Raw genomic sequence first — 19,180 nt, 5'->3', positions numbered from 1 at the left:
ACGAATGTATGCTCACTTCTGCCTAATAAAATTTGAATCAAACACTTTGCATCTGATTCTCCATGTGAGCTTTTATGCAAACTTCTAAAGTGCAAGGAATCCTGGGGTGGAAGAGCTATTCTGAGAGCTTTCACATAGTTCATGTAATTAGGGAAACCACTTCCTTTGATTGTAAGTGTTCAAAACAGCTGAATTTCTTCTTTCAAAGGAACTCTGTGATTTGGGTCATCTCTTTTACTTGCTCTTTCATGTTTCTCAAGATGAGAGGTGAGACTGTAGAGCACATTATTTAGAAAAAAAAAAGATTCCACTTTTTGTTTTAGGGATTGAACTTGGACTATTCAAAAGGTTGCCATTTGGAAATCTATCTTTCTTTCCCTCCCTCTGTTTCCTTCCTTTTCTGATAAGCTCTTCAGTGGCTCCAGCGAACATAGTCCAAAATGCCAATTTAAACCTAAGGGAAAACTGAAATATGGTACATAAAGGAAAAGGGACTCTCATTTTCCTTTGTACAGTTGTAGCTGCATATGTAATTATAAAGGAGCTCTAGCTGCAGGATCTCAGTCCCCATGTCACGTTTACTTTTTTAATGGTTCTAAACATTGACCAAGCAAAAAGGCAGACATACAGATTTTAAAAGACAAACAAAGCAGCTGCCCTGGTCTTTGAAATGGGGCTGCGGGTTTTTTCTTTCCCAAAAAGGGAACTCAGGTCACAGTTTCAAGGCAACAACCATGTCACTAGAGCTAACAGCCGATGCCAGTGTCATTACAGAATCAAGTGTCACTTGCCCTGAATTTCTTGAGCCAGGCACCCCATCAGTGCTGTTGCTCCATATTCATCTTGGTAACAGCCATAACGAGCAGGGAATCTCTCCCTTCTCACAGTATAGCACAGAAACACAGTAATGAAAAGGCAGGAGGTTTCGTACTGCAGATTTCAAATTTATTAAGTAATAACAGAACGCTTGTTTACCCTGGGAGGACCGAGCTTTATTCCCAGTGGGTGAAAAATCGCAGGACTCCTTCCAGAACTGTGGCGCTAACAGGGAAGTGGTTTGCAATGGGAACAGAGCAAACCACTTGGAACACAGCGCCAGAAACCACATTACTGCCAACTTCTGCACAGGACAGATGAGCCACTGGCTTGGAGAGATGGCTTTGCCAAAGATGACTTTGGTACTAATACATAAACAACTGAACAAGCAAAAGTTAAGAGCAGAACTCCAAAATGTATGGTCCTAACAAGTGGGGTTCTGGATCTTGTACTTGCCTTTAGGGCCCTTGCAAACTCTTACAGGGGGTACTAGCAAGGCAACTTCCAAAAGGAGGAGCAATTCAACAGCCCTGAATTTTACCCGTCTGTTGCTACATACTTAGATCACAGGCAGCACCTCAGAATACACAGACACATCACAGAGGTCAAAGGAAGATGTCTTTTTGTCAATTTAAGAGATTGAAAGTACGATGTTCACCAAAAAGGAAAACCACCAATCACTGCTTAAAAGCCATGATCGACAGGGCTGCTTCAAATGCATATGACTAAAATTAAGGTTATTATATGATTAGGCAAAAAGTGATTTCTGTGCTTTTCCTCTTCTAGCTGCATATGGGCATGTGCTGCATTTTCTCTGCTCTGCACTTCATCCAAGGAAGAGGAAAAGATACCCTCTTGGAAAATGTCACTCACTCACTCAAGGGTGCAGCAATTACATTCTTTTAACAAGTTTCCAGAACAACAGCCTACTCGCCTTTCCTATTCTGCCTATGCCAGACAAAAATTTGTAGAGAGCCTCAGCTTTCAATGAAAAGCCGACACCCGCCCAGCCGGCCTGCCTGCCTTTCCGCTTTTATATCTTCCAAAGATGAATTTGTACGAAGCAACTGCATGCTGTCTTCTTGTGCCTACCAAGAGCTTCCTCACTTCTCCTACAGCAGCTCAAGGGTTTTTACAAACCATGCTTATTTCTGATGCAGCTACTGGGAACTCACATGCCTGATGGACAAACCCCATAGCTGTTTGGTCAGGTGTATATCATGACATGATTTACTCTCTCCCATGCTTACGAGGTTTAGCCATAAAGAACCTCAATTTTCAGAAGATTTGGAGTAAAGTAAGTGAGCAGAGTCACCCAGCTTCCCAGTGGAGCTGGCTGTCTTAAACAGAAATTACGCAGAATGCAGATTGACTGAACATTAATCTAATAAACGAACATGTATTTGCAAATAGGATTCTTCCCCTGCAGCTGAATTGTAACAGATGAAACACATTTGAAAAGGGTAGTTTGGAGAAAGCTAGATCAGAAGAGCAGCTCCGAATCTGCCCTTACTGGTCTCCCCAGCATGTCAGCACAATTGAGCTTGAGAGTAAGAGTTAACGCTGAAGCTGTTCTCTGGGCCCCTCTGCAGCCTCCAGCTAACATAAACAGGTCTGAATGTTTCCTCCTGATTGTTTATATTGTTCTCTTAAAAAGGAAGCTTTCTCTATCAGCACCTTAGTAAGTGGCAATAGGTAAATGTGAAATAACTTCTGCAGTCTTAGTTGCATCGTTACAATTTAAAAGATTGATTTTGATGCTTCCCTTAAAGTTTGGATATATTTTTATATATTTTTTTTTCTTCAACTTTGTTTTCAATGAAATCTTGTGCCCCAGGCCCCTATACAACTCATGTGCAGCCAGTCAAAAATTGAGAAAAAAAAAAAAAAACCAAGGCAAGTGAAGGAGGGCATGCCTAGTCTATAGAGTGTTTTCCTGCCCTCTTAGCAGGACAAAACATGTTCAAAATTCCATTGCTACCACATGTGCGGCAGGTAGTTTGGGGTCCCCAACCAAAGACTGTGGTCCCTGTGCTCAGATTTGAATACAACTGTGAAAAACAGCCTCCAGGACACTGATGGTCCCAGATTCAGATCACATCAACTCCAGCACAGATCCCTGACTTCATCTGAACCATCACACAGGCATACAACACGCCAGAAAGTGCGCTGGAGTCAAACAGTACCTCCATACACCTCAACAGCATCTTTGGTATTACCAGAAACAATAATTTGTCATTCCGTATGCTGCAGTGAGTGTAAATTATTTAATTAGAGTCCCCAGAGACTGCAACACCAACAGACCACAATGCCGGTCACAGACATTTAAATTGACAGCTGTCCCTCAAAGCATTTGAGACTCAAACATTTAATCATTGCACGCTAAAGTTACCACTAGATCTCACCTGCCATGTGATTTTGTACAGTAACCATGTTTTAAGAACACTATATAGTTAGATAAATGTAGAGATAAGACTAACTTAAACCAACACTCGATTGCTTGAGCCTGCAACAGCCTAAAACACCACCTCGAAAGAAAAGGAACTCTTCCGTATCCATGAGATTCCTACTGCAAAGCTTCAGGACAGCTTAGACATCCAAAAATACCATTTTGCAGTTGATCACTTCAACAGAAGCTCGGGGTCAGAGAATGTCGTGGGAGGGGAAACAAAAGAGCTGCCATTTGATGTCAAGGGTTGCCAGCACGGAGAAATAAGCAACACAACCTCTACTCCAAACTATAAATAATAACTGAGCCTTTGCAAAAAGAAAATGGAAAAGAGAGAAACCTAAGAGAGCAAAATAAAAAAAAATAAAATGAGGAAAAATACCCTGAATTGCAGCCAAGTGTCTACTGGCAACCTGGGCAACCCACCATCAAACAAAAATTTGCAGCAGATTGACAGAATAATTTTTAAGACAATATAAAATGGAATTAAATTAATTATGAAACTGAAGAATATTTAATAATATGCTAACAGGCTGCATATTGTGGATAGCAAAAAGGATAAGAAAGAGCACTTTCTAAATAACCAGAGACAGATTTTCTCCCTATTCTAAACAACATTTATTCATCATTTGTAGGAAACTAGCATAAAAACTTGTTCACCTGTAGATGTTGCACCTTCTAAAAAAACAAAATTAAAGATAATTGAGGTAAAAGGGACCAAACCTCACAGAGATGTTCCTAACCCAGGGATCAGGCACATGGTAAGCTCCTGTGCCTCAACCAAGCTATGGCAACTGCACACATATTCTTGACCAGCAGCACATGCAAGGTAATTTTGCTCCACACTGACAAAGTTTAGGGCAATTCAAGAGGGTCAAGTGAAAGGAAGTAACAGGCAAATCAATTTTGTTTATGTAGTAACTGTTCAAAGCTGCCCACCAGTCAACAGAAGGACAGGGGCACTTAACCCTTTATAATTTCAGTACAAAATCTGGTGGTTTAGCTGGTAAAAAATGGACAGGGTAACTTCTTAAATATGGCTACAGCAAGATTCCCAGCACTTGTGAAATTGCTCTTCATTCAGGGCAAGCTAAGATGACAACGCTGACAGTCACTATGTCTCAACAGACCCAAAATAACTTCTAAAGCCACAGATTACCAGTGTGGGCCCTGACGTGCCAGTTTCATTGAAACTGATGTCTAAATCAAATTAAGCCATAATTGGCTTGATTTAAAAGAATTAAGAGTGTGTACACAAGCCTGTGTAAGGGGAAAGCTCAAATTAAGCTGGGTCAAAAAACACCAGCAAGCCACGCAACTTGTATTACAAATAATCATTATTTACATGAAGCAACTCTGAAAGTCGTTACTCATCTAATGAAAAACTTGGTATAAAAAAGTTTAAATACAAAATTTAAAAAATCTACTACAATAAAATGTAGCAAAATACAAATATGTTTCTTTGCCTGGGTTGCTACATTTTTGAGATGGTTTTGGGGAGCTGAAAGGAAAAGGAATGAAGTTTCTTCCTAAGATAGGCAAAATGAAACCAAAGCCTATTCTTCCCAAGAATAATGGTATTCTGGCAATGCTACATCATCTTTCATTATACTGTTATCTCCCAAATACCAATGGGATCTTGGTATCACTTTGGTTGCAACACATATGCCACTCGACACTTAAGATACAGTCCTATCCAAAGCACCCACCAAGAAAATCTAATGCAGTGACTTTCTTTACACCTGAAAACATGATATTCATTTACAAAATAAAGTCCCCCAGAAAATATCCCTTGAATGAAAGTCAAGAGTCGGGCAAACTCAAGCAGTCAGATTTATTGCAGAAGTCCCTCCTATCCAAACTGATTTATTCTGCAAGATACAGAATATACAACAGCTGGAGCATCTGAACCCATGTGAAAAACTGCACATTCTAGAAAGGGTACCAAGTATCTTCTTGATACCTTTTGGGAATACCCTAGTCAGCACCAAGAGGAGTGCTCTAAGCCATTTCCTATATCAAAATATAAAAAAACCCAGAAAACCCAGCAAAATAACCACTCGGTAAAACACAAAGATATTTTAAGACACCCTTCTGGTATAATAAGTACAGTTTTATTTCCTTTTATCTGTTAATAAGGTAACAGCATTATTTCTTTAAATGAATATGGGGCTGGAAGGGATCCCATGAGGTCACTTACTCCAGGGATATACCACCTTTGGTTTTTTTTGTGAAGTCTGTAATTTTCCAGTACAGGCACAGATATCTCTGGAAAGTTCATATGTTTGACTCCTACACCTTACGTACCTTTATACAGCACACACTCCCACCCTTCATTAGCAATAGCACGTGCACCAAAGGACCATGGGTTGGAAACACGGGGTTTGTCCCTGCTCTGAGTTGGAACCAGGTAAATCCAGACTTTTCCTGGCAGATGTTACCTTGAATCACTCTCAATACTTGCTGACTCAGACATGAGAGGGATAAAGGAGTAGGAGCTCCTAGAAAGAGCTAACAAAATAATAAAAAAGCATTCAAAATTGCCCTTCATTTCAGCCAGGTCCCAGCGTGGAGAGTCATTCAAGGCTGGCACCCAAGCACCCATAACAGCTATAAACTGCAAGCAAAAAGTACATCTACTATTTTTAGTCCTGTCACGGCTAAGTATCAATTTCGGTTTGGTTTGGTTTGTTTTACTCTATTTAACTCTGTTGTTTTTCTCTTGTTACTCTTTAAAGTCATTCCCAGTCCTTACTCTCATGACCCACATTAAAATTACCACATGTTCTCTTTAGGACTACAAACATGAGTGAGGTAAGTCCAGTGACACGCATGTGGTTATACTTAACTCATCCCCTTCAGAAGCTACAGGCACAAACCATGTTTTTGGACAGTCCCTTCCAGAAGTGGGTAATAAAAATCAAAAAAGTGAACAAGCTGCATTATATTCCATATGAAAAGTTTTACGGAGCATTAGAAGATCCCCTAAAGCTTATTGCACATGTATTACATACAAGAAAACCCGACCATACAAAATTGATTTCCATGGTAGTCAGAATTCCAGCAATACAGCATCGAAACTAGTAAAAACATGTTTTTATTTTTGAGCCTCATAAAACTCAAATGCATTGCACAGACATGACTGAACAAAGCATGCACAGTTAATCCCACTCAATTTAACATCTTTTATCCACAACTTAGCTCTGTTAGCTCACCAGAAGTATTTCCCAATAAGATTACAGTTACATTTTGCTCGGGTTTTTTTCCATCACTCTGCTGCAGTTTGCACCGACCAGGGCCAGCATTTTGAAGGAATCCAGGGAACAGCTGTACAGCATGAAACCAAACAATCTTGTACCTAAGTACGGTGGTTGCAACAGCTGAAGCAAGCAAATCAGATACAATACTGCTGTCCCTCAATAGCACAGTGACAAGTTCATGGACCGCGGAGTACTTCCAAAGAACACTGACATTAAAATTAAATTCAAATTTCAGGTAAAATTTCAGCAGTAATAAAACTCCCGGTGCAGAACCATACTCCAGATCAGATGCCAACTACCCAAAACCAGCCACCAAAAGCACAGCCTTCAAAAGCAGTGACAAATAACAGGGGAATGTCAGAGATACACAAGACAACCAAAGGAGGCGAGTGCTATTGCATGAAAAGCTAATGTGGCAAGGAATAAAACAACAGGTTGTAACATTTCTCTCCAGCAGTTACCTGCTCAAGACAAAGGAATCCAAAGAACTGCTAGCAATTTGCAGAATAAGGCCTTTGGGCCTGATCTCTCCCATCCATTTCAGTGGGAGCCAAATTATGGGTTTATCCAACAATTCATATAAATCATTCATAAAAATATCAAATAACTGACTTTCTTCAATGACTGCACATAATTACCACTTAGGGCAAAAGGAGCAAGAGCACATCCTACTGCAGCAGGCATCTCTACTCCCCCATGTGCGTCGTAAACATCACGCTGATAGTTTGATTTTCCATAAAACAATTCACAAGGAACTCCTTGCTTAAAAACTAGAACTGCTGAAGTGCTTGGTCTAGATAGTAAAATGGCAATTTAATTTTGTTTTTGCTGTTACTTAATCACCCGAGACACGCTCCTATGGTTTACTTAATCAGCAGAAGTCTTGTCCAGAGTTTTAAAATTGATACTCTAATCAAGGCCTTGCAACATATTTATTTTCCTCAGCACACCTATTTAGCTGTATTTAGCCACATTTTATTCAAATAAACACACACCTCTTCTTGTACAGTCACATTTTACTGCCTGTCTGTAACAAGTTAATGTCTTGTGGAGGTCTTCCCACTTCTCAAATTTTAAAGAATTTTGAAGAAATCTGCCTGAGCAACACCGTTCCATGCACTTGTAAGTTTTTCTAAGGACATATTTTAGTACGATACGCTGCTATATACTGGAACAAAAATTGCTTTGTTTCACACGTTAGAACTTGTTAGCCAGTTGGCTAATACAAAGCCTTCAAGATCTTTGCTTGGTTTTGATTGGCTTGTTTAATAAAATGAAACACAGATACAACATATTTGCAGAATGATACCACAGCTCTATTGACTTGGCTTGCGCCCTTGGATTCGGCTAGCACGAAATTCCTCTGAGCAAGCTTTTCCCAACTCTCCTCTGTTTTCTTTTTAATCAGTTGTTATGGATTACTGGCAGCAGTTAACAGAAATACAAGACAATCAGTCATGAAGTTAAAAGGACACTTCCTTTCAAACAAACCAGAAAGGGTAACAATTAGTTTTGTGGACTAAACGCAAACCATCCAAACACCTACTACACAGATACATTACACTTACGGCAAGCTATTTTTCTATTGCTATCAGAGAAGTCATTGACCCACCATTGACTTTCAGCACAGTTTAGTCACAGATGTTCATTATTGTCATCACTGCAGACAAACATGCTGCATACTATGTATGTAAACAGACTGACAGCCTTTAGGGTCAGGAGAGACCTTTAGGCCACCAAGGCTGGCCTCCAGTACATTGCAGGCCACTACTATACATCAGCAAGCTGCTCTTGTGTTGAGCTTAACAACTTGACAAAAACAATTGTCCACAAAGACATCTCAATGTGAAGTCATGAGGAGATGGAAAGGATTCTCCATCTTTGCTCCTTCCCTTTGTAGTCTGCTCCAAGTGTTACTCATCCTCACTCCTTATAATTTGTGCTTTATTTCCCATTCTAATTTGTCTGGTTTCAGATCGCAACCATTAGTTCTTGTAATAACTTTTTGCAATAGATTAAACGAGCCCAGCATTTTCTCCACATGAAAATGCACTTTTTGTAAACAAGCTCTCATTTTTTAATTCTCTAGGGTTTTTGACAAACAAGTTATGGCAAAACTCACTAAACTTATTTAAGGCATCACCATTTGCCTCTCTGCTGCCTCCCCAGAAAACTTTCAAGAGAAGGTGCCCACACCAAGCTGCTCCCAACTATAACCCATCTTGTTAGTTTAAGCTGCAAATGATGACCAGTCTGAAGGAAAATAAACAATTTTGTGCTGGAAGGCACCTCCTCCCCTTCTTTCAACTCATCCTGATGGATGGTGTCCATCACCCCCTTCTGACACACAGTCTGCCACAGTCCCCCTACCTTTCACTCTTTGAGTGTGTTTTGCAGTCCCCCTTGGGCTGCCCCGCCAGTTTGTTTACATTCTTTCAAGCACAACAGAACCAGGTCTGCACCTACTGCCTAACACCCATTTCCCCAGTGCCACATACCAAGATAAAGCACACCTGGTTCTTACAAATGACTTGATCCTCATTTGGATATGCAAGAGCATTAACTTAATTTGCCAAACAACACCATGATACGAGCTCTTAATGAGTTGCAAGTCCTCATTAATCCCTAAATAAACCCTTAAATCATACTAAATTTTTTTTCCAGCACACAGTTTCCTTTTCCTAGGGTGCAACCTCTGTTCCTTGTTACTATAAGCTGAACATTGTATTTGGCTAGTTTAAAAAAAAAATATTTTTGTCAAATGGTCCAAGTGTGCCAAGCAATACATATGACTGTCTTACTTTCTCCATCATTTCCCATTCCACTAAGGTTTACGCCATCACATCATACAGTAATATTGTTTTTAAATTTTCTTTCAAAAATGCTTGAAGTACCCAGCAACAGGTCTGGCACAGACTCCTGTGTAAACCCACCAGAAACACACCTATTCAATAGATACTTCACTGACCACTACTGAGAACCACCAACCAGCTGATTTTTAAGGAGCGTACTACTGATACCACATAGCGCCCATTTTACTTGTCTTTGTATATCTTTTGATATTAACAAATAGTAGAAATAAAGAGAACAGTACAAACTGACATTGGACAGAAAGTGCACATCTCCCACCATCATGAAAAAATCAGGAGATCCACATTATTTTAGGTAGCAACTTGCTTAATCATGATCAAACATGCTTATCACATCACTAAGCATGATGTCATGATGCTAACTCGGTTGCTGCAGCAGTGGATGAACTTTGGTGCCTGACTGTTTACCAAGTGTATGATCCCCAGCACTGCTCTACTGTCCTCCAGCTTATAACCATCTTCCTAAAATACTCTAACGATACCGTATACAAGTTAGACATAGCTGTGCTGCAACAGCAGTCCAATAACTGTGCTGTCCATACCTACACTAGTGTGCACCACTCAGGCAGCAGCAAGGAGTGACCAGCAGGCAGACTGGAGCGCTGCGACGACCACATACATGCTCTCTCTGCTGGGAGTGTACAGAGCTGAGGATCAAAAGGATTTGTTGGTAAAGGTGCAGTACGTCAATTCTGCTTTTTCCCACTACCAAGGACCTGTCTGCCTTTCCAGGTGCACAGGATGCCATGAGGGAAGGTGACTCGTTAGGCTTAAACCTCCCTGCAAGATGAGACCAATCTAAAGTGTGGCTGTGACTAACTCAGAGCTAGTGGAGCGGAGGATCAAAACCCGCAGCAGGCAGGGAAGAGACAATGCCTGCCAACATATGCTACGCCTATAGCGAACATACAGACGCAAACCATAGCGCTTAAGAGACCAGATGTAAAGAGGAGAAAACAGAACCAGGCAAAGACAGTGAACACCACCTCTTCCTAACTAGCCACATGCCCAGTGGTATCAAAGGGAAATTACTAGCTCCACAGGTGCAGCTAGCTCTCCTCCTCCTCCTCAGGGCCAGGGCAGAGAGGAGCTGCTAAACAAGAGAAGTGGGAGAGGACAGTAAACAGTAAAACAATGATGCTTTAAATCAGAGACATCCTTGGCTGGGGCCCTCTCAGTGCATCTTTACTGTAACATCATCCAGTTACGCGCTTTGCAATTAAACGAACAAAAAGCTCAAAGTAGTTTGCCTCAATTAGCTGGAGGATAGAAGACACCACAAAAGAATTTCTTTGTTTCCACAGCAAAGTGAAAGAAAAGTAAACTCTTACCTCTTTTTCTATTTTGAGCAGCTTCTTTACAGCCACCTCCTTGTCCTGAGAAATCCATCGGGCTCGGTAGACACTCCCGAAACTCCCTCCACCGCAGTTCTCGAAAAACTGCAAGTCATCAAATCTAATTTGCACAAATGAAGCACTGGTAGACGACATCTCATAATGACAAAATATACCCCAGCAAAACCTGTGAAGAGAAAAGCTTTCATTAACACTTATGCTCTGCGGACTTACAGACTTTCTTACCCACACTCAGACACCCCAAGACTAGAACCAGTTGCTATAAACACACTACAATAAAATCCGCAGGGCACAGGAGGAGAAGAGCCTGGGAACTCGCACTCCAACAGGCTGTGCAAATGTTTGCATAATTTGCACGAGCTATTAGGAGCAGCTGAGAGACAGAAACGACTAAAAATATTCCTCAGAGCAATACTGACGTTTCCCTGAACACCTTGGAAGCGGCTCTGCGAAAGGCAGGCACGCCGCTGCCTTCCCCGAGGCGAGCGAAGCGCATTCTCCGCTCGGAGCTCGCCTGGGAGCTGAGGCACGCCAGGCATGCCGCCGGCTCTGCCGCCACCACCGCCGCCCCCCGGCACGCACCGCGCCGGCCGCCGGTGCTCGGGGCGAGGAGGCAGGAGTCCTCGGCGCAAGGATGTGGGAAAACCTGGCCACAGCCAACGTCTCTGCCCGAGTGACTCAGTTCTGTTCGCATGTTGTAACAAAACACAAGGACAGGGTAATTCATCTGGGCCACAATACGTGAAATTCTGCAGCCTGTGCCAGGGTTGGTGTCGGCAGTTTCAAGAGATGATCCCACGTCGGCTGCCAGGGGAACAGAACGTCCTTCTCCGAGATTTCACAGCGATAAAGCTTATGCCCATAGTGAATTTCAAGAAACATTATCACCTAAATGCACGAACAATGGCTAATTTTAGGTTTCTTTTTTTAATGGTGTAAGATCCAGAAGCCTCAGGTCCCTAGCAGGAGGGACTGCAGCACATGGCATCCTCCAGAACCATTGGCAAGCCTGCTGCAGGATCGGTTCAGAGGCATCAGTTTAGACAAAGTAGTTTTAATTACCAGCAAAAGTTACTATACTTGCAATTAATGAAAGTAAACTTAACAGCATAAAGTGAAAGAGATGGGTTTGAATAAAACAAGCCAAAAAAAAGACACAGAGATTTTGGGTTGCTGGTTAAAATCACACCTCCAGTTATACTGATCAAACTATAGTACCAAAACATTCTGTGTCTTCTGGGAGCCTCCAATCCATAGGGGTTTTTGAGATGGAATCCACACATCATGTGCTGTCCAGGGCTGGGAAACACACCTGTAATACACCTAGCACTGCCAACCTCCCTTCACCCCAGTCCCTCCTGTAACAGACACAAAGATGTAATTCCCCCCCCAGCTCTCCTGATCATGCAGCTAATCTGATTAAAATTTAGAGGTATCATTTGACCAGAAATTTCTGGCACTATTTGGTTGCAGCTACTCTCCAACTGAGAGATGAAGATACCAACACTTTTCCCTACATAGTATGCAAGATAACATGCAACCTTTTCTGAAACTGCCTGCTTCATTTTACATCACTTCACCACCCATAAGAGTATAGGCAAGCACTGACCAGACCATGACAACTTTATTATGTTTACAGAAGGCAACCTGTTTAGGAGGGAGCAGGCTTCAAGCACACCTTTCGCTCACAGCCAGCCTGCAAAGCTCTCGGTGAGAGAACATGAATGCTCTTTCCCCAGCTCTGCGAGTCAGAGCAGGAGTTACCCGTGGGACGCAAAATAAAGTCCATTCATCCAGTACCCTGCCGGCTCCTTCCGTGATACGAGTCCCTGAACTCTTCCGCTGACTTTTTGTTCTTGTTTTAACCTTGTCGCTGTTGTCGTTAGGTTTCCTGCCATCTCAGAATCATCTTTTGCTCTGCCCTGCACGCATTTTCTTTAGAGAAAGCTCAAGTGAAAGGACATTGGCTACTCGGGCAAATCAGGAGCGTAGCGAAGGCACTTTTAACTTTTTGCTTCTCTGCCAGTGCTGCTTAATTAGCAGGTCTTCGGACACAAAAGCTCATTTGCCTCATTTACTCCAGCAGTTGCTCCAAGTTAATGCTGTGTACACAGAGTCTCAAGCTTATGTGACATTTCGTAGACAAATAATACAGGTCAGTTTCCCAGCCCAGAGACTTCACAACTGAAAGCCATGGCCCTGCACACATTTATGCACATGGATAATTATGCTCCGGTGAATAATCTCGTTACTGACAAAAGAATTATTCAGAAGAATAATGTTACTCATAGGCAAAAGCATATGCACCGACTGGACCATAAATTTAACAGGAAAACATGAAAGCTGATAACCGATGGTTGCATTTGGGATGGCAGAAGGAACCGAGCAAAAAGAGAAATACAACAGAAGAAACAAACATCTCTGGCCTTCACTATCTGAATTCAATAGTTCTGAAGAGCTGTCAAACTGTTTTAAACTATTGCTCACCCAGAAGAACCAAATCATCCATATAAACAAGTAAATTATTTGACTTCTGAAAGTTACGCTAACATAGAACAAGATGTTATTCCAAGATTCCACAGAAAACATACCTCAAGATGGTATAACATGCACACCAGACACGTGGTAACAAGTGAGTACTCTTCTGATGTGTCCTCCTTGCTGGTTAAAATTTTACCTAAACATTTACACAATATCAATGCAGTGCCCAGCACACAAGTATTTGCAGAAGCTACTGTTCATTCTTTTAACACTTTCCTAATTTCAGATTTATATACATCAATCAGCTGCAGATGCTATAGGCACCAGCCTACAATAAAGTAATATAATTTAAAGAATGATTCATTGGTTTGTATCAGGTTCTTCCAGATGTTTTTTCCCAGAGAAAACAGAAGAGATTTACATGGGGCACTCTTTATTTAGAGATCTGTAATTAATGACAGCCTAAGTTAGGTATACAGTTTTCTCCTTCTAGATGAAAGAACAGACCTGTTTAAATATTACTGTATGTTTTCGGATGCAAGGTAGTTAATCCTCAATTAGACAGATCAATCCCTTTGTTATGTTTGCGAAAACAACTGTTTAGAGTAACAACTGCATGTGACAAATCCACACACAGTTATTAACTTGTCAGCCTGTTTTAAAAGATACTCAACAATCTGAGTTTACACCATTGGTTAAGGGGAGAAAAAAAATAATCAGATATTTCATTAAACTCCATGGCATTACATGTGCATCTGAAACAAGTGCATCATTCCAACAATGTGTGGCACCTCTTCACATGGTAGGCTTCTGCGGCCAAGGGAGCAGTCCTCTGCAACAGGGTCTCCAGCCAGGGGCCAGAGGCATTACAGCAATTCCCCCCACGCGGCATAATGAAGGTTTGGCTTCAGCACCCTCCTTCCCCACTAACAGTTGTGAGTGTTTAACCATTATCATCGTGTAGGAGCGGGCAACACTACATCGACTGACTTTGTTGCTTCTTGTCCGTGAAATGACAATGTGACAGTTCAGAAACAGTGAATGACAGGTATTTGAAAAAATAATTCAACTGCTGGATGTTTCAATTATTCCTATGGGATCTTGGGGCGGGGGAACTTTCTCCTTCTTCTGTTTTACTTAAGGATTAATATGAGCTTGTAATCATGCAAGAACTTCTTCTTCTGTGTGGGGTTTTTTTTCTTCATAATAACTTATTTGAGCATGATATGAAAAGCTGTTCATTTCACACTGAAAAAACAAATCTGAGCCCCAATTGGCAGTATTTTACATTTTGGGTTACTATTTAATATTATTTAACATTAGTACTACATGTCAGGTCTCTATTATGCAGAGTCACTTTGCAGCAAGCTCTTAAGCCACAAGTAACAAGTACAGTAATAAGTGCTCAGTGTAGGAAACCATCCACCATCACTGGCTTGTTGTGATTCCAGCATTGTGGGAGTAACCAGTGGGGGGGTCCCTCCCCAGGACCCTGCGGGGGTCCCACGCCTGCTGCTCCCCCCAAACCCTCTTAAGAGGAGGGAATCCCCGAGGTGCAAACCGAACCCGCTGCAGGCTGCCCTGCCCTGCATCCCGGCACGGTGACACTGGAAGAACCCGACACGTTCACTCCTACATCCCAGCTCCCCCCAAAACAGCCTGCGCCACAGGGGAAGTGCTGCCTCGCCCAACTCTCTGCTTTACTCCATGTGCAAGCCAGAAAATCCTACTACTGGTCATTCAGCTGCTGCTCCCAGAGTATAGAGAGCTTCCACTCAGGGACTTGCAAGTTAGAGACAGGAGGCAGGAAAGCATTTAGCACAAACTGCACAGTAACTACAACTCATATTTTGCTTAGTGTGTGGCTGCAGAACTGAAAACTGCATCCCTCATCTTGCAGGTGGCACCTGACGCTGCTTAAATATTTGATGACTTCAGGAAAACCCTTTGTACTTTATTGAAGGGAACAACCACGCAACTCGCTGCCCTCACTTCACTGTGTGGTTCCACGAAGCAGGATCCAGTGCTTCTTTCAGGAAGGCATGCTGCCAACATATTGCCAATAAAGTAGTAGCACACTACACTTGTGCTATCTTAAAATACACAGCAGAATGTGCCAAGTTTCCTTATTTGGCAAAACAGCCCATTTGCTTTCAGGATCTTTGACCATCCATTTTTAGACCCAAATCATCCTTTGTATCCAACATGGCCTACAGTCCTTGAGCATATCAACCTGGATTTTTGCAGCACCATATTTATCTAGCATTTTTAGAAAAAAAAAGCAACAGCAAAAAAAACCATTGAAACCCCAAAACATGGTTAACCGCTGTCTCGTCTAAACAGAAAACAGATGAAGAGTTACAATGATACTGAGCTACGAGAGATACCGTGGAAATTAGTTTTTATAAATTAAAGATCCTCTAATCATATCACGAACTGCTGATGGATAAGATGCAAACAAACTCCAAGCACACCTCCAAATTAAATATATCCTAATCTTCTAATCTCCCAGTAACTTAAAATAAAGTCAACAACCCCTACAATTTCCTAAACTTTCATAATCAGACTAAGCAGCAGCCCTGCAGACGGTGAGGCTGGAGGCAGGGCTCTGCCTACCTTAGCTACAGAAGCAACAACATTTCAGCCTGTCCTTTGTCAGAACCTAAGAATTCTGCATACCTTCTATTAATAACATTTCTAATTTTATTTGAATTTATATAACCATCAATGCTACGGAAAAAGAGCTCAACTCAGCCTAAACAGTTTGAGTACATCAGGAAAAGAACTATTTTTGACCTGAGCTGTGTCAATGGCTGGGACTGAAGGGTTTAAAGTCTTCACTTTAAATAGAAAACATTTTATCTTGGAGAAACCCTAAACTGCTCATTTTGCTTACATTACACCTTATACCTCATCGGTGATGTCTGCCAGGAGCACGCACACAACACCACACACGAAGGAGAAGGCAGCTACACCTGCACCCTGGCCCGCAGAGCTACTCGGTCCCCGCACAGGGATGACAGCGGGATCCGGGCCTTGGTTTTGTCACCGTTTCTGTCATCTCCTCTGTCGTCAGTGAGCCGGGCTCTCCAGGGTTACCATCATTCACACGCTGCCACCGGTATGCAAAGCACATTACTGCTAGATAAAACAAGTAGGCTTCTGAGGACTTACAATTTCAGGGCAAAGTCCTGAAAACATCTAACCGCATGCCTCCAGCGGAAAGCTATGATGTTTTCAGGCAGTGACCCAGTTAATCCAGTGCTTTCAAATTATTTCTGCTTCTGGAATTTAGAAAAAGTAATGATCCACGGCTTTCCCGATGGCTCTATCACTAAAACTCAAAGCAAAGCACACCGAATAGAGCGGTAATGGGATGGCACACGCACGCTAAAAAAAAAAAAAAAAAAAGGAATACTGGTGGAAAGGAACTAACTTGAGCGAACATAGCAAAAGAAAAAGAATGCCAGCTCACTTAAAAGACGAGGAGGAAAGGGAAAAAACGGAGGGGAAGGAAAGTCACACCTCGAAGCCCAACCTTTGGGATTTTATGCCCAAAACAACAGGAAAACGCAGCAGGTGCAGGCGCAGCGAACACGCTCGAAACGCCGTGAGAGGAGCGGAGGAGCGGGCGAGGGTCCCCGGCCCCCGGCCACCCCCCCGGCAAGAGCACCCTTCCCGCCTGGGCCGTCCCCGCACCGTCCCGGCTGCCGCTCGGCGGACGCCACCGTGCCCGGTACGGCCCTGCCCCGGCGGGACCCCCGCCCCACCGCTGCCTCCCGGGGCAATTTGGCCCAGCCGGTAGCTGCTCCCCGGGGCGACGCAAGGTCAGGCCGCGCCGCCGGGGCGGCCAAACGCCTCTCCCCCCCCCAAACCCAAGGACTTTCAAAGTTGCTTCAGCGGGTGGAAAACGTCAAACCCGGCGGAGACACCCACGGCCCGGCCCCGCTCTCCCGCCGGCCGCCCAGACAAACGCGCACCGACGGCGCCGGCGCCCCCCGCGCTGCCCCCTGCCCGGGCGCCTGCCCCTCCTCACCTTCCCCGAAGGACTCCGGGCTGGCGGGACCCGAGCGGCGCCGATCCCGCAGCCGCCGAGGGAGGCTGGAACCGGCGCGACCGCGTCTCCCGCTCCGTCCCCCGCGCTTCCGGTTGGTGCCGAGGAGCCGGAGCCGCCGCCGCCCCCGCGCCGCCTCGCAGCGGCGCCACCCCGCGCCCTGCGCCGAGCCCCGCGGGGGAGGCGAGGCCGCTGCCGCCGCCTGAGGGGAGCGGGCAGCGCGGCCGCCCCGCCTGTAGGGGGCGAGGTGCCGGGGCTGGGTGGGCGGCGTGTGGGGCGGTCAGGCCTCAGGCCTGCGGGAGCGCGGCCCCGCGACAGCACTGCTTTGCCGCCCGAGGGTGGGCGAGCAAGGCCCTGTGCCCGCCGCCCTGCTCCCCAACGCGTTGAGGAGAAAGGGGGTACCCGGCCCCCGGCGGGCTGCACACCGTGGGGCTGGCGTGGGGTGAGCTGGATGGGGCATTCGCTCCGCGGTCAGCTCGGGCCGGACAGAGAGGATGGGCTCCGACTGGGGCAGGAAGCCAAATTTTGGAAGAGCTTTCTGGACCGAGCAGGGCCTGCCAGCTCCGGTGTTTTCGGCTGACCGGCGCGGCCCTGCAGTTGCGGATGGACAGAGTCCTGGCACGGTGCTGCGCTGGCAGGGCCACCGCTTTGGAAGCACAAGTTCCTTCCTTCCAGGGTTGCCTCTTCAGTGACAGGCAACATAGCTAAATTTTATCTAAAATTATTACCAAAATGACCCGGTGATAGTAATTTTTTAAAAATCTGCTTCATTGTTCTTGTGCCACCAGAGCTGGGATGGTGTGACCGTGAGGGGCCTAGGAGCCCACAAGTGACACCTGGGATTGCCTGGCTGCTGGTGGTGTGGGTCAGTAAGGGTCTGGAGTTCCCCGGGAGGAGGAAGGGGGAAGGTTGTGCTGCTATAGCCAGTCCTCCTTTTAGGAATGTGGAAGAGGAGGAGGACTTGGGCCTTGTGGCCAAGAAGCCCAGTGGTCTCCTGGGGTGCATTAAAAAGAGCATGGCCAGCAGGCCAAGGGATGTCATTCTCCCCCTCTACTCTGCCCTGGTGAGGCCACATCTGGAGTACTGTGTCCAGTTCTGGGGTCCCCAGTTCAAGTCAGAGGCCAGCAGAGAGCTGCAAAGATGATCAAGGGAATGGACCATCATTCTTATGAGGAAAGGCTGAGAGACCTGGGTCTGTTTAGCCTGGAGAAGACTGAGAGGGGACCTCATCAATGCTTATAAATACCTAAAGGGTGGGTGTCAAAAGGATGGGGTCAGGCTCTTCTCAGTGGTGCCTGGTGACAGGACAAGGGGCAACGGGCACAGGCTGGAACACAGGAAATTCCATCTCAACATGAGGAGAAACTTCTTTACTTTGAGGGTGGCAGAGCACTGGAACAGGCTGCCCAGATATGTGGTGGAGTCTCCTTCTCTGGAGATACTCAAAACCCACCTGGATGCGTTCCTGTCCAGCCTGCTCTAGGTGAACCTGCTTTGGCAGGGGCATTGGACTAGATGATCTCTGAAGGTCCCTTCCAAACCCGACCATTCTGTGATTCTGTGGTTTGACTGGCAAGTGCCCCTGGGTCCCCTGTCCATATTCCCCAGCTGCCCTCAGAATGGTCACGTCAGGTCAGAAAGAAAACAGACGATGCACTTCCACCCTCTGAAGCCACACAGATCCTTCCTTATCCAGATGTTTTAATGGCAGTGAGGTACTATGCTATTGCAGAAAACTTTTTGCAAGTTGAAAATAAGCAGTCACGCTTAAAGGAAGTGACTCAAAAGACTCAGGGGCAAACAATTTTTCTACTGAGGCAAACGCATCACGTGGCTGTGACAGTACATTTTTTGGATCAGTATCATGCAAGATTCGATGCCCATCTACAGGTGTC

At 44.5% G+C, this 19,180-nt stretch overlaps 1 protein-coding gene across 2 annotated transcripts in view; it reads right to left on the bottom strand.

The window, feature by feature from the left end:
- Window positions 1-17,429, bottom strand: part of MAP3K20 (mitogen-activated protein kinase kinase kinase 20) — a 94,530-nt gene extending 77,101 nt beyond the window's left edge. For both annotated transcript variants that reach the window (XM_074145813.1, XM_074145814.1), the window contains exons 1-2: window positions 17,268-17,429; window positions 10,727-10,916 (exon numbers count right to left, since the gene is read on the bottom strand). In XM_074145813.1, coding sequence (XP_074001914.1) covers window positions 10,727-10,885 — 159 coding nt within the window. In that variant the 5' untranslated portion in view covers window positions 10,886-10,916; window positions 17,268-17,429. The remainder of the gene's footprint in view (window positions 1-10,726; window positions 10,917-17,267) is intronic.
- Between the last annotated feature and the right edge of the window lie 1,751 nt (window positions 17,430-19,180).

The sequence above is a fragment of the Numenius arquata genome, chromosome 3 (assembly GCF_964106895.1).
Source record: "Numenius arquata chromosome 3, bNumArq3.hap1.1, whole genome shotgun sequence".
Lineage (NCBI taxonomy): Eukaryota > Metazoa > Chordata > Aves > Charadriiformes > Scolopacidae > Numenius > Numenius arquata.
Note: the sequence above shows the minus strand (reverse complement) of the source record. Positions and strands in the feature narration are given on the sequence as shown.